At 37.9% G+C, this 20,452-nt stretch overlaps 1 protein-coding gene across 3 annotated transcripts in view; it reads right to left on the reverse strand.

The window, feature by feature from the left end:
* Positions 1-20,452, reverse strand: part of scube1 (signal peptide, CUB domain, EGF-like 1) — a 109,116-nt gene that overhangs the window by 24,914 nt on the left and 63,750 nt on the right. For all 3 annotated transcript variants that reach the window (XM_041977654.1, XM_041977652.1, XM_041977651.1), the window contains one exon: positions 13,032-13,148. In XM_041977654.1, coding sequence (XP_041833588.1) covers positions 13,032-13,148 — 117 coding nt within the window. The remainder of the gene's footprint in view (positions 1-13,031; positions 13,149-20,452) is intronic.

Genomic DNA, 20,452 nt, shown 5'->3' on the forward strand with positions numbered 1-20,452 from the left:
GCTACTGTGAATCACTCTGCTGAAACACTGTCCAAGGAGCCAGTAATTTTATTTTATGGTTCTACAAATGTCTTTAATTTAATTAATGTGGCTGCTAAATCATTTTCTTGCAACTTCTTCCATGGTTCATTTTGTTGTGTTCATATACACTTTTCAAGGAAAAAAAAAACTTTTGGAACGATAAAAATCGCTGCTTGTGGCGCAGTTAGAAACATTGCCTCACATGAATTATAAGCCGAGGTCAGTCTATAGGAAGTTTTAAGGTGTGAGCTTGCATGGCCACCCCTCTGTGTTGACCTGCCACGGACTAGTTAAGGTGTACCCTCCCTCTTATCCCTTTGCAACCATTACAGATAAAGAAAAGTTTAAGCTCAAAATGGATTTTTTTTATTCTTTAGCATTCATAGGCAAAAGTGTGAAGTCAATATTATTTTTGGCAACATAAATCAGAAGACTTTAACAAAGTAGTGGGCCTTTGAGACCCTTGTGTAGAATCACAGCATCAACTGGTAGAAGGGTTTGAGTATGCTCGTGACCCTGAGCCCTGTGTTGGCTGGCAGGACAGATGGATAGACAGATGTAAGGGCCTAGGTAAATTAAGAGATCACCAAAGTGGTTGTTACACTTTTCAAAGACCTGCTAACATCCACTAACATCTCACTTTTGAGTCCAATCTGAAAGCATTTAATGTGCTTTCAGTCACCTGGGGCATGACTCCATGACTTCGGCTTATACTGACACCAGCTTAGCACAGCACCAAACTGAATACAACACTTAAACAATATTGATGGACTGCATCACTTTTATTTACAGAAACAGTTTAGCAAATGTGACGTTTCACATGGAAGCCCTAAACCTGATGGCCATGACTTGTAGACAAGAATACTAATTTATCAATTAGTAGGCAGAATGGTTACATGCCATATTCAAACTGTGCTTCATTAAACTGTTTTTACTTCGTGGGACCTTGAAGTTGGCCACACAAGATATCTTTCAGAGTTTTAGGAAACTTAAAGTAATATTCAAAAGTAAGAGAATACAACTTTAGACACTTTTAACTTTTAAGTAAAGAAATTTATCCAACTGTAAGATTGAGCTCAAGATCTGAGGTGTTCTGAGTCAATGCAAAGTTAGAGGTTCAGGCCATGATTCCTTTGAAAAGTGTACATGTTAGCCACCTTTAGAGTGCATATTGATCATATTGTGAATATCAGTGTGCAAACTGATGCTGGGAAGCTATGTAAAAGCACATTCCCAATGGTGTTTTTTTCCAATCTAAAGTCTGTACTTCAGTTTGCGCATAAAGTCTGTGCACTGTATGACATTTGATTCAGGATCCTGCATCAGCTAGCTGGTCTCATTGTAAAGAGTGAACGTGTCTGCAAAGCATTTCAAAAGCAGCTGTTTGTGCAAGTGTAGATCACGAGAACATCAACGTCTGTGCAAAATGCATTGAAAGAACACCCAATAGTAATTAAAAATCAGCTGGGTTATGGTAGAAGATGGTCCTATTTGACCTCTTCAGGGAAATGGTACTGCAGTAGGATGGCTGCATAAGTAGCACAGGTATAATGCCTTTATATGTGTTGGGGAATTAAAAAAAAAAACATAGGAGAACAAAAGTATGAATAAAATCTGTTTGTGCATATGAATTGGCTCTGACATCTGGATAGCCAGAAGCTAACTTGAAGAAAGCATTTGTTAATGAGAACATTCCCAATTAGGTGAACAGTACTTTACAAGACAGTACACAAAACATAGAGCTGAGAAGCAGATGAATCCCACTATGAATTTTCTGGTTGCTTTTTAACACATAACAAAAACAAAGCAAAAAAACATTTATTCATATGTTAAAATAGGCACACAAAACATGCCTGCTGCAAGATAGTTTCTTTAAAAAACACTCAGCTCCCACTGTCTGTCATTTGTTACCTTCACTGTACAGTCCTGCATACACTGCTGTACACACACACACACACACATAAAGGCTGTCTCCTGGGATACATCTCTGACATTTACTTCAGACAATCAATATTTCATTCTAGTCTTCAGTCAATAGTTCCAACCTTTACCAGGAGCTGTGTGTCTTGAACATCATGCAGCCTTATCATGCATTTCATGTCTCTTACTGATAGACATGTCATCTGATATTTTCTGTAAAATAGGGACACAATTTACAGATATACAGAAAGTCCAATTTAATATGACTAATAATGCTTTTTTTAAGCTATAATAAAAAATATTATGTAAGCACAGTTAATTAACCTAAAGGTTTGGAAAATAATGCATGACCAAGATAAAAAAAAAAAAAAACATCTCAAAGAATGAAATGAAAAATACCAAAACATAAATGAAAGAAGATTATGTCTACCCATGGACCTTTTTCATTAACACTGAGCTGGACTTGGGACTAAGACAATCAATCAGTAAGGTTTATTTATTTATTTATTTCCATTATTATTAAAAAAAAAAAAAAAAAAAACTAAAAACAGGACTCCTGACTAATAGAATTTTATTCAAATCTACTGGTTATGTTGTGGATTGCGGGATGTGAAGAAGTAGAGCCAGATGCAGGATGAAGGAGGCAGGAGGCCGACATTTGCAGGAATAAAGGTTTTAATGTAGAAACACTAACAAGGCACATGAGACATGACGAGGAATCACAATGGATGATTTGACAAATACTGAAACAAAGGGCTCTATAACTTGAGTCCAACTAACGAGATGCAGGTGGAGTGAATCAACAGTTTAACCAGGTGAATGAACAGGAAAACAAAACTGAATGCAACACACCAGGGAAGGAACTACAAAATAAAACAGGAAACCAGACAAGACAATGAAGACATAGCACAGTAAAACTAAACCAAAAACACACAGATCATGACAGGCTGAATGGTGACCTCAGATATTAATCAACTCTTCTGCCAAGATCAACCATTTTAAATGAAATCTTTGTGTACGCACTTTGAGTGCATTTAAGAAGCCCAGTGTTTGCATGGCAACCCCAACTTCAGAGGAGTCTGTCATTGCTGTTACAGTGTTCAGCCTAACAGTGGACCCCAAATGAACAGCACTGCAGATGTAACCAGTCTGTAACTTGTACAGTAAAGTTAACGACTTCTACCTTATCACCTCTGATCCCATCATCCGACCATCAAGAGCAGGCTGCTAAGAGGTCCTCTGCGATGGAAAATAAAACCTGAGGTGAAACAAACCACGTAGGAGTATAAGACTTCCCACTTAAATCCCTTTTAGGCTTGCGAGTAGGAATGTGCAGCTAATACAAATACTGTACAAATTGCATATTAAAAAGAGGAACTGTGTAGTTTTACCAAATATTTGCAGTAAAAAGCAATTAAACGGAATAGATTAGCAGAAACCCGAAACTACACAAATAATTACGGGTGGAAGACAGGGGCTAGTTTTCTTGGAGACCATTGACTTTCTTCACCAATGGAGAAGACAGACATGAGGCTAGGAGGCAGCGTGTATTTATTCAGGTATTAAACGTCCCCAGCATAACAACAAACACTCCATGGGCACATGTGGGCTAAGGAAAACTTTCAGTTTTATACAACAATAAAACAGCAAGTGACTTGGCTGGAGCAATGACTGCCGGCCATGCTGGAGTCATGTAAGGTAACAATGAATAAAAAGTTATGATTGGATTATCATGCCTGAAGAACAGTATTTGTTTGCCTTACTAATTTGCGACCCTTTACTTAAACAACACAAGGGAAAATTATGCCAATACACAACCCTTTATTTATAGAAATTAAAATTTATATCCATGGATGTATTTGTTAATGTAGGCTCAGTGTGATAACTGACTGAATAACATTCAAAGGGAACTCAAAATGTTTGAGGATGTGTTCTGTTGAAAACTGCAGGAAATGGTTGATTTGCATTTCAGACTTACAAAGTGGTTAAGTAAAACACAGATAGGTAACTAAATTTAATTGGTTAAAGTATTTTGTTTAGATTGTGGCTTTCTTGAAATGCTGATAATAGATTCTATACTCAACAGCTCTGGGTCTTATGGTATATTTTGTGTTTTGTGATGTCATTTTCACATATAAATTATGTAGAGGAATTTTCTGGACTTTAAGCACATCAGTCCGGCACTTAGATTCTTCTATGAAGCCATTCTGCTGTAACAAATGCTGAATGCTGCTTAGTACTTTCTTGCTGAAGTAAGCAAGACCTTCCCTAATAAAGATTGTGTCTAAATGGGAGCATATGATGCTCTAAAACCGGTATATATACCTTTAAGTTTTGATGGAACCTTTCCAGATGTGCAATTCCACAGGCAGTAATGCACCCCCATACCTTCAAAGAAAGCAGCAGTCTTTCTAGACAATGTTCACATATGGCTTCTTCTTTCCATGACAGAGCTTTAACCTGTATTTGTGGAGAGTACAAAATGAACTATGTTTAAAGGTATTCATTTCTGGAAATTCATTTCTATTATAGAAGTATACCTGTCTTTAATGCTGTGCTGGCTGAATGCCTAAAGACCTCCAACATCCAATACTGATTTTCAGGTCTGGCCCTCGCACACAGAGATGTCTTCACATTCTGAGAATTTTTATATATTTTGTACTGTAGATGAAGGAAGATTAAACATTTTCTAAATGCAGCTTTTTGCAGGTTGAACCTATGCCCATCTTTATTTCTGAAACTCTTCCTCTCTAAGGTGCTCTTTGTATGCCTAACCATGTTATTGGCCTGTTGTCAATAAGTCTACTTAGTTGAAAAGCCTACTTTCAGTTTCCTGTACTACTTACGTTTACAGCTCATTGTTGTCCTATCACAACTTCTTAAGGCACGCTGCAACCAACACATTCAACCAATCTACTGTATGATTTCTCTTTTTTTTAAGTGCCTGTTAGTATCTGGTAGAATTGCTCTTGTCCGTTTGATCCGATTATGTTTACTTGTACTTGAATGACTGTGCATTTTCAGATCTTTGCAGGTAGATAAGGAATGCAGGCCAGTAAGGACATGTCTCAGGTGCCAATACAAGCCGTATACTGTACAGTAGCCCGACCACACGCTATCCACAGAAGCACATGGGACCAGATGCACGCTGATCTAATCTACCAGAAGCTTGTAAGAGCAGAAAATGCAGAGTAATATGTGAGTGATATAGTGTTAATTACCTCATAGAAACAGAGGCATACATATATCCTACAGTAAGATCTAACCTCCAATGTGCACCTCCTCATCAAACATCTGGAAACTGTTAAGAAAATGTCTCTAGTCTCTCTTTCACCTAGTTGTCAGCATGAAAACCCGTAATGAAACGCCTCCTCGGGTTGGTGCGTCTGTCATCATGAGAGGCTGAACTGCCTTGTCTGTCAGCGCAGATGAAAGGGCGTTTATCACACTGGTGGGTTTTTAACATGCCCTGCATAGTTTATATTGAAATGATTATGATAGACAGGCACGACAGGGCACATCCCATTGGTTTTTAGTGAAGTAAATGAACACAGATAGACAGAGAAAATGTTAGAGAGCTGTCTGTCACTATAAAGCATTTCAGTGGCACATTAGATGAGACCACCTCTGAGGGTGGCACTTACTTTGCCACAAACCACTATGTCTCATAAAGTGCTAAATGTGAGAAATTATAGCTCTGTATATGCACTATAAAACACTGCTAACACAACTGTGATTACAAGCACCACTGAAGTTATACCACACATACAAACAGAGACCAGCACAACGTATTGATTAGTTCACTCTGAGCATCATAACTCTTTATGCTTTTCAGGGTTAACGTTGTACGAACTAACAAATTCTGTAAATACTCCGGTCAGCAACGAAAAGACCAAAGTGCAAACTTATTTGAACTGGGTCAGAAGTTTAAAAAAGTTCATCCAAATTTGTGTAAAATGGGTGGAAAAGGCTTTTCTTTCACAAAGACAAATATATGAACATCAGTGCTCACAAATGCCATGAACAGAATTGGGACCATTATCAGACCCTACCACAACACTTTTTTCTAGTCCACTGGAGAACTGTTGGATTCTATTTTTCATTTCCTCTAACTTTCTATATGCATAGAATATTTAAATAAAGGTTAGGTGAAAAAACCCCAGTTGATGGAGTGAAGGAGTCGCTAGATTAGTTCAGAAAGCAAATATGAAATTATCTTGTATAAAGTTGAGAAAAGAATTTTTTTTCAAAAGTGCCAGCCAATCAAATTGCGGGAGTAATAAAGTGTGATATTGGGATTATCATCAACAATCCCAAGCATCAGGTCTGCCTAACATTGAGTGTAACAGCATCACATTCATGTGACCTCTGCTGCACTGCTGAGTTTGTTTGCTCTGTTGGTGGCATTTCACAGTCACCCTTTAAAAATGAATCTGGGTTTTCACTGTTCTTGTTATTTTCTCATAATTTAAAAAGACAACACAAGTTGTCACGATTCACGGTTTATGTTCTTGTTTCATGTGTTTGGTTTTTGTTGTGTGTTTGGTTGATCTTGGTTTCTTGTATTTAGGGTCATGTTTGGTTCTGTGTTTTTTAGTTTCTGCTCATTAGTTCACCTGGTCTGATTAGCTCATTCACCTCACCTGTGCCTTGTTTATCCTCCTTGCCAGTTCATAGCTTTCTCTTTGCTTTCTGCATCTCTTGCCATGTCAGAGAGTTTTGCCGTCCAAATTTTATGTTCTGTAAGTTAAGTTCTACTTAAGTAAAACCTTTAACTGCACGGTCTGCCTCATCAGCCTACACTTGGGTCCGTACATCCATGGCTCCCTTGACAACAAGTTCTGCAAACTGGTTCCTACTACAATCCACAAGGACAGAACAGAAAATCTAACTTATGATAAAAGGACAGCAACAAATGTGATATTGGTTGTTTTTATAGGTGAAGCTGATATAAAATAGGACAGATGGTGGACACAATTACATAAAGAAATATGAATCAATGTGAGCTGAACCTTTAATGTGACTCAGAAGCTTCAAAGGTAGGGGATACATGAAGAAATGTGCTTATGGCCAGGTCTATCAACCTTTGAGTTAATACCCACTGTTTGCCCTTTGATCACTGCCTCACTAGCAGGCTAATTTAAAAGTTACAAAAAGGCCTCGTTCAAAACTGAAACTGTATTTTTTTTCTCTACATAGTTTTGATTTAACACAATATTAAAAACTATATAGCACTTAAGAGTTCTGCATGTCATCACATGGGATTTTATTGAGCTTCATTTTTGCATAGTGTGCTTCTTCAGCATTGTGCACAGGTAGATGTGTGCTACTTGCATGGTGTCTCTAAGCTTCCCTCAGTACTAGATTTATGAAGCCTGGGGGTAATACACAGCCAAATTATGTGGGCGTGGGACAGCTAGCCTGCACCCCAATCCATCTTCCCCACTCAACTCTGGCCTAAAAAACAGAGGGAAACTTTTCATTTTTCCACCAACATAAATGCCAGGTTCTGTTAAGACCACAAATTACATAAAAAAAAAGACAGAGTGGAGGTGTTCATACAAGCTGCTGGGCTTGAGCTTGATAACTGAGAGGACATGTTCTTCCAGCAAAAAGACGTAGTTTTTGCGTAATATTTAATCAGTTGCTTTTATTAGAGAGGCTGCCAAATAATTTTTATTTCCAGTCCATGCAGCAAATCCAACAATAAAAACATCAGCACTTTAAGCAAATGCCTCAACACAAGCTTATGGTGAAGTAAGAGAGCCTCCTTGTAATTATAGTTGGAGCAAAGATGGAAGTTAGGTGAGGTAAGAGGTAAGGTCGAAGGATGGATCAAACTGATACAAATTGATTTCAGAAAAGTTTGGGCATTTACAGAAATGGAACTAAAGACATGTACTTGAAAGATGTAATAAATCAACATGACAAATCAAATAATTTACTATATATTATGACAGACAGTTAAATAATATTAAAGAGCCCTTTCATGCTATTTCGACTTTTCGAGTTCTGCCTGTGTTTCTATGACGAAAACAGCTGATGTGCGCACTGCCGACAACTACTCACAGCAGTTGACCAATCAGAGTCAGCCTGCATCAGGGGGAGGCGGGGCTCAGGGCGGAAGTCTCTCATTCTGCTTGTTTCCTGTCAGAGGCTGATCTGAGGGCCTACAGAAAGGATCGATATTTAATAAAGTGGTTTGTGAAAAATGGTGGATTAATTCCTGCCCTTGTGGACTCACATATTAAAATAAAGTAGCCTGATATGAGCATAATAGAGTAATATAAATAAACTGGATTAAATGGTTTAATCCATAGTGGGGTGCTACCTCTGTTAACAGACCAGATTTTCCCCCATTAGTCTTTGTGTAGTTCATTTTTAGGTCACATTTCTGGATACTGGGTTGATATTAGTCACCTTCCTCTATTATGTTGCTACCAAGCCAAAGTGGTTTTGTTGGTCTCGGTTGCATTATAGTTTCTCATTAACTGGACCCTGATGCCTCAGAAGTCTCAGGCATCTAAAGTGGTTTCTGGCCTGAGACTGAATGAAAACAGCTTTGAAGATTTAATGCAGAGGAAAACATGCTTCTGTCCTAACTTCTGAGTGGAGTAAGATAATTTACAATAAAATAAACAAATCACTCAATTATTTTAGCCAACAGCTGAATATTCTGGCTTTTTTAACACAGACCTCAAAACATTTATAGAATCGCTGTAATTTTTTGGCCCTTTTTAGTGGAAGAAATTCTGGAGTAATTTTAAATTAGTAAGATAAATACCTGTACAGGAGTTTTTAATGTGTAAATGAACCTACAGTTAAAAGAGATCACTTGTGGATCTTAAGAAGTTGCAGATGGCTGAATGACGAAAATGCTTCAACAAGAAAGCTGTCAGTGGAAACTGGAAAGGACCTTAAAACTTTTAAAAAGCTCCCAGTCATCTGAGTCTAAAATTTTGGGCAAGAACAAAACAAATTGAAATGTTTTAAAGGAGAAAGATATAGGTAAACAAAAATTAACTAAACAGACTAAATAAAAGAGGAAACCATTTGGTTGGAACATAGCTTAACATAGGTTTGACTACAGTGTTGACTAAATTTGAGTTTGGCTGCCAACACTTAGCCACATCACCACCATATGTGGCCCACAAAGAAATCGTTATGTCCCATATTTGGACCACTTCTGGCCCACAAAATACAAGTCCTAATCCATGTCCAGGCCAACAACTGACATCTGGACCACATAGCCGACAGGAGACTTGCTATAATTCATCTAACAGGGTGGCAACTGACATCTACTCCTGGTCTTCACAATACTTGCCAGTGCCATAACTGAGCCATGGTGCCATAAGTAGCCCGGATTCAGCCCAAACGTCTGGTGATGCTGAGGGTACTTCTCAGGATAATTATATATCATGCTACAAAGCAATCAGCATTAACTTTTTTCATTATTAAAGAAGGAGTTCAATACATGATCAGGAAACTATGTAGCTCTATCTGAGTACAAATTTATGGTGGAAATAGAAAAAAATGGTTCCAACCAGCAAAACTGATCTGTGAGCTGCTAAACAAGAAAGATGGAGCCTGGTTGAGAAAAATCTAGTTTTAAGTTGTAAAACTTGTGACTTCTCATGATTTTAATCAGTTTTTCTAAAGGCATGTTTTATGAAGCCAGAATGTTTGACTGTTAAATAGTTCTGTTTCATTTGAGTGATTTGTGGATCTTTTTTTTTTTTTTTTATTAAATAAAAAATTAAATAAACCAGCTGAATAAACATCCACCAAGACTGGCGTTCCGTTATTTTTGCCAGGGGGTTGTATTTACTACATCTGCAGCTGGATGGTGCTGTCTGTATGACTGTGGTTACAGGTCAGAGGAGGGAGAGTGGGAGAGATCGAGGGACAGGGGCCAGCGTGGGCCTCACTGTTCAAACATCTCAAAGTTTGCCGACGCGTCGTCTGCCTGGCAGCCCTGAGACAGCTCCGGCTCCAAGATTTCACACACCTACATGCCACATTCTCAGACTGCCTGACACTCATTTTGCAAACACACATGCTGAGGAACACACACACACACGTACATGGATTATAAAATCTGTAAAAGTACACTCGCATCACACGTGGCACTCAGATTCTGATAGGCAAAAGGCAATCCAGAAATTACATGACCGACATGCCCCGTTGCTATGACAACTCCTGTATATCACCATGATTATGGCTGTGGCATTTTAGATTTGGTTGTGCAGAGAAGTGTAACTTCCTTTCACCATCTAAGCTAAAAAGATGAGCAGACAAACAGTTTCAAATGTCAACCAAAAAAAAAGAAAAAAAAAAAGTGTGGAACCACATATTGATCTACCCATCAAACATGACTCACACAAAAATATAATACACCAACCTTTGCACAACAATGTAATCATATTATAATCATAACAGCTCAAATTGTATTGGTTGCAATAGTTACTGTATTTGCTTCTTCGTCCAACAAAAAAGAGGCAGTTGAGACAGTTTTAAAAAATATATATACAAAATAAAGCGCTGATTTAGAGTATTAAGAGATCATTTCTGCATGGAAGAAGTGATATCAATGAAATATGGAGGGGGGGGAGGATGCTACCATCTACTAATAACTGAACTTGGGTATAAAAATGTCTAGATCATTTTACATTTTGTACACTTCTGCACCTGCTGTCATAAGATAACTATTAGCCCGTAGAGGCAAAAACCATTTAATTTCAAGGTGTAAAGTGTAGGCTGCTTAGAAATTATGTGCACATAATGGAAGATGAACATCTAGACTGAGACTTCCTTCTGCAGTTCATCGTCACCATATGGACGACTGCATGCAACCAAAGCATGCCCAGCCCTATAAGATCAGTGTTTCTTACATTACTAACAACAAAAAAATTAAACAAACCCATGACTTGATGTTTTCTGTGTTAGATTTGGTTAGATTTATGTTAGGCTTTCTGTTCTTGTCTGTTCCTTGTGCTGTCTGAGTCACTCTAAGAATGATATAGGAGTTTTCACTCCTAAACAAAACTACATCTGCACAGTAACATTTACAAAAATAATCTCCATCCACATTAAAAATGCACAGACAAAATTGAAGCTTAGTAGTACAGTGTGCATAAAAAACCTTCAAGATAAGACTAACAGGAGCTCTCATAACAATTTCCTCCCATCTGAAGTGCAGGCCAAGCAGCTCAATCAACAGCAATGTTCCGAACATATGACAATTCTCTTTAGCAAAAATCATCTTTCTAAGTTGTTCATCAACTCTATGTCTGACTGAGTCTGGTCCAAAACCTGCAATGCTGTTTCACTGGAGTGTTATTTTATGAAATGGTCCATTCCTTAATAAAATGTGGTTTGTTACATTTACAATCATGGACAAAGTCATGTTAGCAAGGTTAGCATCTGTGCTAAAAAAAGGAAAAAAAAAAGAAGAAGGGGGAGGTTGCTGCACATTCTGACTTTAAAGCAGGAAGACAGTGATACTAAATAAAACTTCACAAGCCAAAAACCTTGATTTTCCAGTTCACACACAAACATAACAGCTGGATTCATTAAAAAAAAAAAAAAAAAAATGACAAAGCTATTTCTCAGAATATTCAGATTAAAAAAAAACTTCATGTGCATGTGGATAACCAAGAAATACATGCAACAATCTTCATATGTACGGGGCCTTAGGCAAAAGTGGCCTAAATCCAACACTTTTGCCCACATGTGACCCGTATCTGATATTATTATGACAATCTGAACAGCACAAATCAGACCCAGCCCACTTTCATATGTGGTACTAAATCGGATGCAAATACAATATTTTTTAAAGCTACCTCAGACTTAAGGGTCATGCTGCATTTTATACAACTTGAATCATTGACAGGAGATGGACATCACAATTCGGTGCCACAGAAAGCATGACACCGCAAGACCAACTTTAAACAGTGGTCAAAACATTATAATACAATTTCCAACTTCTCTCTGGGATTAATAAAGTATTTTGTCAGCTTCAACACCTGCTTCAGGGCCATAGACATAGCCTTACCTCTGGTCTTCTGGATTCAGTTAGCCAACCACCACACATTCCCTGTTTGTATTTGTATAGACACACCCTGATTTCCTTATTTTAGTGATGACCATGTCATTGTTCAGTAATGCCAATGCAGTGCTTTTGACTATTTTAAGTCAAGTATCTTCTTTCACCTGTCTGCCTCTTGACTGTTAATTTGCATTTGAGTCCATCCTTCAGTACACCAATGGCATTAAAAGTTAGAATATTTCCCTCACTATTTGTTTTCATGTCCAAACAGAGCTGTACACAAAGCCGCCACAGCCCCCATATACACCACATCCCATGGAAAACTTGTGTATGCATATCAGTGTCTTTATCAGCACTTGTGTTCAATAGTTTTGCCAAGGCTCTCTTTGTTAAGTTGTTTATCCATGTCCTCTTATGCGTATGTTTAAAAAAAAACAATAAGTAGCACCCTTTTCTTTTAAATATGCACCAAAGCAATAATTTTCAAACAGTTCTAAACAACACTGTCTCTGAGCTGGAGACTAAATGCCCCCAAGCTTGGAAACAGAAAGCCTCCTCACAGCTCAGCCTGCTGCTTTGTCCAGCTCTCAGCAGAAGAAAGCCTCTATAAAGACCAGTGTGTGACTCAGCTTTAAACCCACAGGTTAGTCTCTTTCATTTCTTTCAAATGTTTGTTTAGAGAAACGGCAAAATGCTTTAGCAATTTGTTTGGGACGTTAAGGCCCACGCTACGGCATCTTCTCCACGGACCATCGTCATTGACGTCACTGCTGGGCTGTCGGAAATGGAGAAATGCTCAACTGGAAATACAACAACAACAAGAAGCACCAATGCCAAGTGACCGCAACAGGCGCCCAGTGCAGTTGAAAGTTAGGCGGATGGTGGGCTCAGGCTTTGGCTCTACATCACTCAGATGCCAGTCATAGCATTCTGAAAGTGAACTGAACCTCTTCTGCACACACAGAGCGCTCAGTCAATAGTAGCCAGGCACCACTGACCCTTACACACATGTATGCACACACACTTTTATGTCTTCACTAACCTTTGCAGGTTTTGCCGTCAGGCTGCAGCGTGAATCCCACAGGGCAGCTGCAGCGCACCCCTGTGGCCGTGTCCTTACATGTCCTGTCGCAGCCGCCATTGTTGACGGCGCAGGTCTCTACACATGGTAGGAAAAATTGACAAAGAGAGAAAAGAAGTTGTTCACATTTGGGCAAAGCTTAGAAAAAGAAAGAAAAAAAAACACCATGAAACTACAGATACTGGAGGTGACATGGGTTGAAACAAAGCTTCATGTTGTATTAGAATACACAGACGGCACAGTGGGGTACAATGTATTCTTGGGGTTTCTCATGTAGCTTTGTCAAAGCACAGATGAAGAAATTATGTCAAAACGTCCCAATTCTGATGAATAGAGACATTTTATATATTTCATAGAGATAAACACAATGTCCATACACAGAAAGTCAGATCAGGAGTTATCATAGACAGTGTATTATTATAACAAGACACGACATTGTGCTGACAACGTAGGGTGGAGAAATCTTTGGCCCAAAGGTTGGTCCTGTTTCCAAAAGTGTCAAGAAATCAGTTAACCCAAATAAAAAAAAAGGTAAAGCTAAGGTGAGTAGATGGAAAAATAAAGTTAGTACATTGAGTTGTGAAAGTCTAGAACACACTCTGCAGAGCCGGGGTGTATATTTTCCTCCTGAAAAATGTTCTTGGGTACGTGGTACAGATAAGGTTTGCTGGGACTTGTGAATATTGCTTAAGCTGATCCTAAAACAAACACAAGCTCATGGTAACTCTAGCTCACCTGCTAAGCTACTGTTGCTTTTAGCAAAGCACTGCACAGCCTTGCCCAACGGGCTTCGAGAAGTGCTGAGAATGCTGAAATTTGACATTTACTTATATTTATTGAAACAGATTAATTAAAGCTGCACCTTAGTCGTTTCTCTTAGTTACTGCTCTGTTTTTGGTGGTTTTGACCTCGTTCATTCAAGAGAAGTTTCCAGTTCTGCAAAAGTTTGGATTTGTCACGTTCAATATATTTAAAAAAAAAAAAAAAGTGTCACTATTTTCTAAATCTAATTCCTGAAGTAACATTTAGGAATTCAAAGGGCTTTTTGCAGGACAATAAAGGATGCATGGCTTTATTTAGTTAAAATACCAGAAGTACTCGTGACTAAACTGGAAAACACATCTGTATTTAGAGAACTTTGAGGTGGCATAATACCATTTCAGAATGTAGCATCACAAAGGAAATCTGAGCCAAGATGGTGGATGCTCTCTATTAAGAAACAGGGAGGTATTTAAAGATTTGTTTGTGTTTCCCCATGCAACTCTAAATAACATCTGTGTCACTGTTCTTTCCCTTAATCTCTGCTCTCCAGCCTGCATTTGTCTCTCACTGTGTTTACACATTTGCAATCCTTTTCATGTCCATCCAGTATCAGGTCTACAAGGGGAGCGTTCCATTATTCAGGCAGTCTGACTGATAAGTGCTGCAGGGTAACAACAGACCCCTGTCACCTCTCCACCTCCCAGCTCAGGACTCTGTCAGGTGTGTTAGAATAAGCATTGTGTTTAGTTGTACGTGCTCACACAGGTGCACACAATCAATAAGACTTTTTGCGTGAGTGTAAAGGTGAATGTGCAGACTTAATGAATGTGTGGAGGTGGTGTTTATGGGTCACAGTGATTTATACCAAGTACAGTGGGCCCTATCATTAGCTGAGGTGAGCTCAGTCCTGCAGAGCCCCTCTCTTTAGGCCACGCCCAGTCATGCCCGAGGGCCAGGGCTGAGCACAGGAACAGAGACAAACCGCCTGGCCTGATTGATGTGCTGGACTAACCCCTCATACCATCCTCAGCCCTCTTTTCCAAGCCTCTAGAACACCATATTTCCTTCATAGTCTGGTTTTGTACAAGAATGAGTTTGTAGTGGGGTGTATTTCTTTATGTAGCTTCTCTTTGGTGAGATCTGGATTATTAATGAATGCTTCTGAATAAAAACAGCGTTTTGCTGTTTAACTGATATCTAGTTGTGTTGTGTTTTATCATATTTTTTAAAATGACTTCTTCAAAAGAGAAATTATGATCATTTTTTATGCCACTAAACTTTTCAATACTGAAAAATGGTGACTGGGCTGGTGAAAAGTTGACGGTAGCCTTGATTTTTTTATTCAAATAATACAGAGATGGCAAAGTTGTGTAAGGTAGGATTTATGCATTTTGGCCATCCTTAAAGCTGGAAATAAAAATAGATAATAATACAAATAAGATTCACAAATGTGCTGTTTCTTATTTTTTGTGGGGGCAAAAGAAATAGAGCTAGCTGAATGAGCTAGCATAGCTTGCCAGCTAGCTGTGGGAACTCTGCCAACAACTAAAACACACAGGACAACATCATATTTGTCCTCTGCATCAACTGTACTGTAGAAAACAAAACGAAAAGATATGTTAGCATTTGGCCAGTGTTTTTACCCTATGCACTGTACCTCCTCCATTTTTTTTTGACATTTTTAGGGTTGACAACCTCATCAAGTGAAATCAGCAATGAGTATGGACATGTAAAATGTTCAAAAATCCTTTTGAGAAACATGTTTTCTTAATTTGTTATCAGAGTGAGGAATAAACTTTGGTCCTAGAGCCTCCAGGAAGATGCCGGGCAGTGTTGCCAGACAAAATAATGACGGTATTTCTTTGATAATTCTGCCCTTTGTAGAATGTACCATAAATAATAAAAAAAATCCTGTTATGTATGATAAATTGGATGCTTTCATTTTATAGCTGAGTTACGTCTTCAACAAACACCATACAGATCCTGCAGCTGCACACAGCATCCAGCCCATGTGGCTCTACAGCCAATCAATGCTGGACGTATCCCAGGCCCAGTCTGGCCCACAGGAGGAGGAGCACCATTCCCGATGACGTGGGTCGTAAAGTGGTCTGACTGTGCCTGCTTGTCCAAGAAGAAAAGAAAAGGACATTTGAAGAGGAGGAGGAGCCAAATGTCAGAAACTTTCTTAATCTCCACTAGCAGCAGCAGTCAGCCGTGATAGCAGGCGAGTTCACATAGAGGAGAAACGGTGGGTACGTTAAAATCAGAAAACATTTATCTAAACATGATGAATCCCATTAAATGATATATATTACACAATAATAAACAGCAAATATACCAAAATAATTTTGATTTTTTTTTATTTATTTTTTACATTTTGTTGAAGAGCTAAATAAAGACATCACATTAAAAAATACAGAATTCTCTCCCCAATTTTTCCTGGGTCACACTTTAAAGGGTTAACATTTTAGGCAACACTGATGCCGGGGAGGTGAAGTTGTTTTAAAAGGCAGTGTGCAGGGTAGAGCAGACAGGAGCAGGAACCAGGCAGATAATGAGACTGGACCCAGACGGATGTTAGGCAGCTCACTGGAGAAGCAGCAGCACAGCTAAAATTTACTGTCTGAACCAGCTCATAGTTCCTTTACTTTAATACTACAAAGTGCTTAAAATTTTTAATTACTATTAGATTGAATATGTGTTGCTTACAACTAACTGCAAATGTTATTTAATTTCATAATATGAGAAAACTCTTGCTAAATAAAACATTTAATTAAATGCCAAACTAATAGCTACATAGATAACATAGCAGTTGTGGGAAATTAACTGTGGAGGAAGCCATCTTACTATGATAATTAATTATTCATAGAAAGCTAATAAAGTCTTTAGATGGGTTCGAATTTAACTGTTATGTAAATGGTGGTCACCTTGTTAAGTGTCTCCATAGCTGAATCAAGCATCTAGAGTTCCACTGATTTATACCGAATAACAAAACGGTGTGGACAGTGTGGGAAAATGTCAAAGACATTCTTTAACTTCTTCTGTAGAAGACAATCGTACATGTTAGTACAGCCAATTTCACTACACAGATATCCTAGACCAAGAATTTATTTGCTTTTAATCATGCATGCGCAAGTATTCCTTGGCTGCTTAATGCTTTTTGTTTAAACCATTATTCGTGCACATCCTCATAAATTAACTCTATTTGTTTGCAAGCTGCAATATGCAGGTGGTCAGTAGGAGTAGCAAAGGGACCAATTTGACCAAATAAACAGTCATGGAGTTGACTAAGAATAAAGAAAGATGTATTTAACAAGTCCAAAATTACCCACATCTTTATGATGCATCATAGCACAATGAAACAATAGCTGGCAAATGATCAATTTTATGATCTGATGTCAAAAGGAGAGAGACATATGTGCTCGGTTTACAGGTCCTAAATACCGTCTACGAGACTACTCATGACATTTTTTTTCTGTTGTGATCTCAAAATTAACCAAATGCTAATTTCCTCTATTATCACCATGTTTATAGTTTTGTTTGTACCCTACAAATCCTGTAACTCTATCCAGTTTGAGCTCTCTAATGTGCCTCCTTTTGGAAGTAGGTGAACACCGATGCTCACAATGGAGTCAGTTCCCTTTGCAAATGCAAGGTTAAAAAGCATATTCTTGACCTTACAGTGACACTGTTGTTCTTAAATCAGAACTTTAATATTTTACACGACAACAAATGAACATGCAGTTTTAACAGGCTCGTTTTAAGTTGCAATTTCAAACATGTTCAGTCACATCTAAAAAAAAAAAAGAAAAAAACAGGAAGATATGGAAATGAGAAATGTGTGTTGTTGTTTTTTGTTTGTTTGTTTGTTTTGTTTTGTTTTGTTTTTGTTTTTGTTTTTTTCATTTTAAAGCCAGCTGTATTAATATCAACTTATGTTATACCTTTCTCTCAAAAAGATGAGATTAAACGTACGAACATGTGCAGGAATAATTTAGTCCTTTATCTACATTATCTGGGTGTGTTTTCTGATTTCTAATTTATTATTATATATTCTTCAAAAAATATGTATAAAATAATGTTTTCATATTTCTATGACATGAAGATTCAATTAAAAGTATAGTTGATTCTTGATGGTTGCCAAAAGTTTCCACTAAAAGGACTAAAGAGCAGAGCCATTGCAACTTTTGCAATAGTTTTGTGTTTGGCTTGCAAGGGGTATTGTCAGCTGTGTATATTCTAGTAGAAACTTATCTGATGTATTTTGCCAGTATGTGGTCGGCAATATACAAAATAGTAGATTTCTAGCGTCAGCTGGAACGGAGACTACTGCATTTGTAAATACCTGTAATCTTGGAAGGAACAATCTCCAGTTGTCAATGCGTGTTATTGACATTTTCTGTTTAGCTTTTGGTCAAGTTCGGCTGAAAAGTTGATCAAAGTGGTCCAAGGTGCTGGAGAAGTACAGATCTGAAGATGGGAAAAGAGAGACCCTGATTCCTGTCTATTGCCAACAACATTTCTGGACTGAGTGAGTATAGATTGCAGAGTTCAAACGTTAGAAAGCAAAGCCTCTTTATGCTGAAACTATAACTACTAGGGTAAAAGGCTATTCATTAAATGATGTCATAAAACAGTCATGAGAGGCAGAGGAAAGAACTGCCAACAGTATTATTCAGGTTAAGAAGAGGCTGGAAAGTTAGGGTCAAATAAAGTTCAAGCTGCATCGATAACAGTTACAGTATGTCATAGAAAAAGAGTCGTAAGAAGAGAAAAGTATTGATCCAGATTATATAATATAATAATAATAGTAACATGCAATTAATTTTTTTATTTAATGCCGAACATTTTATCAGCACACTCCAGTAAGGAACAAAATAACTTACTAACCAGTTACTAACCAGCCTGGTTATTTTTACCATCCAACCACAGCTATATTTCTGTTTTTCCTTTTACACAACTTACTTCATTTAAATTTCTCTCCTCATTCAGCTTTACTTTGTTCAGACAGTAGCTCATAGACCACACCAAGTAAGCTAAAGCATCTAAAAATAATAGAATCACTTGGAGCTTCTATTTTAGCCTAATTTTCCAATTATAAATGATTGTTGTGTTAAAAAACAGATTTCATTAAGTATTTTTTTATCCTATTTTTTTATGCTGTTGCAAAACGAACCCCACAGTAACTGATGTTTAACATTTTAATCAAACCTGAAATGAACAGCTGAACACAGAACAACAGCAAACATATCAAATCTATAAAGACCGTGCATGGATTGGGACAAAAAATCGGCCTTAGCATTTTGACCCAGTCTGCCCCTCATATGATCATGCACACCACTAATTTTTGCATTCCCCCAAAAGTGAATATCAACTATGGAACTAGAGACACTAAAACCATGCAATGAGTTAGCAGGAATCAGTTAGAACATTAAATACTTTTTAAAAAGTGTAAGTTGTTAATCAAAAACACATACTCCAGCACTAATGAATATTAGTTCATCAAAAGTATCCGACTATCAGCCCACAACTAATAACAGAAAACTGCTGACTCACTGTTAATGTTGATGAATGATTTAGTTCAGGAAGACATAAAATAACTCAATTCAATATCAGTTGTTTTAACCAGTAAACACAACCAGTTAACCAGCTGTTCACCAGCTGGAAGGTCTGACACCAACAACTATTTCATAAATGTAACAGGACAAACTAACGTGTTATTAAAACAGTTGTTTTATAGACGTGTTTTCATCACTTCATCATAACTTTGTAAACAGCTAGCGAGTTCACTGCTAACTGGCTTGTATGGATCAGACTAACTGGGTTTAATTGGTCTTCTTTCTCAGAACAGAACCTCAGTGATATGAAAGCAATGCAGCTTACTATCTACCATCATCAACATCATCGTCATCCACAACAGCTGATAAAGGTCCTGCTGTGGCAAACATATCAATCATCTTTGAACAATTGGCAGCATCTTTTTTGGGTTTTTTTTTAATCATACATTTTCTCTGTGCTTCCTCTCCTTTTTCTCTTCTCGGTCCTGACAGGTCGCTGCATCCACTGGCACAGAGCCAAAAACCAGTTCAGAGTATCTGATCAGTTCATCCTGGTGTCAGTTAAGAACAGAACCAAGGAACCAAGGGGCTGCAGATCAAGAGGGAAAAAAAATACTCAGGCACAGGGACTGGCATTGAAATAGGTGGCGTTAACAAATTTTAACGGCTGACTCAGTGTTAGTCGGGCCACCAATATACTGAATTTTATGAATCAGTCAGACCAATAAATAAACCCTGTCAGCCCACTGGGAAAATGCCCACTACGCAAGATGACCAGCTCATCCCCGATAAAGAAGTTTTAAAATGATGACACTTTAGATATTTGCGTTTAACGCATTCTGAGCTCAGTATCATTAAAATACAGCTAGATGATGCTTAGTTTTTGGTTTTATGCTCACTTCTTCACTTTTCCTGAAATATATGGATTTAAATCCAGCTGTGTGTTCCTGGCCTATACCACTACACTTCATCAGCTGGATTTCACGCAAACACCAAACAGTTTTCTTCTTTTCTCTTCCATTTATTTACCAATGATGTAAAAAAAAAAGTAAGGTCACTTGA

This window comes from Melanotaenia boesemani, chromosome 23 (assembly GCF_017639745.1).
Source record: "Melanotaenia boesemani isolate fMelBoe1 chromosome 23, fMelBoe1.pri, whole genome shotgun sequence".
In the NCBI taxonomy this organism is placed as follows: domain Eukaryota; kingdom Metazoa; phylum Chordata; class Actinopteri; order Atheriniformes; family Melanotaeniidae; genus Melanotaenia; species Melanotaenia boesemani.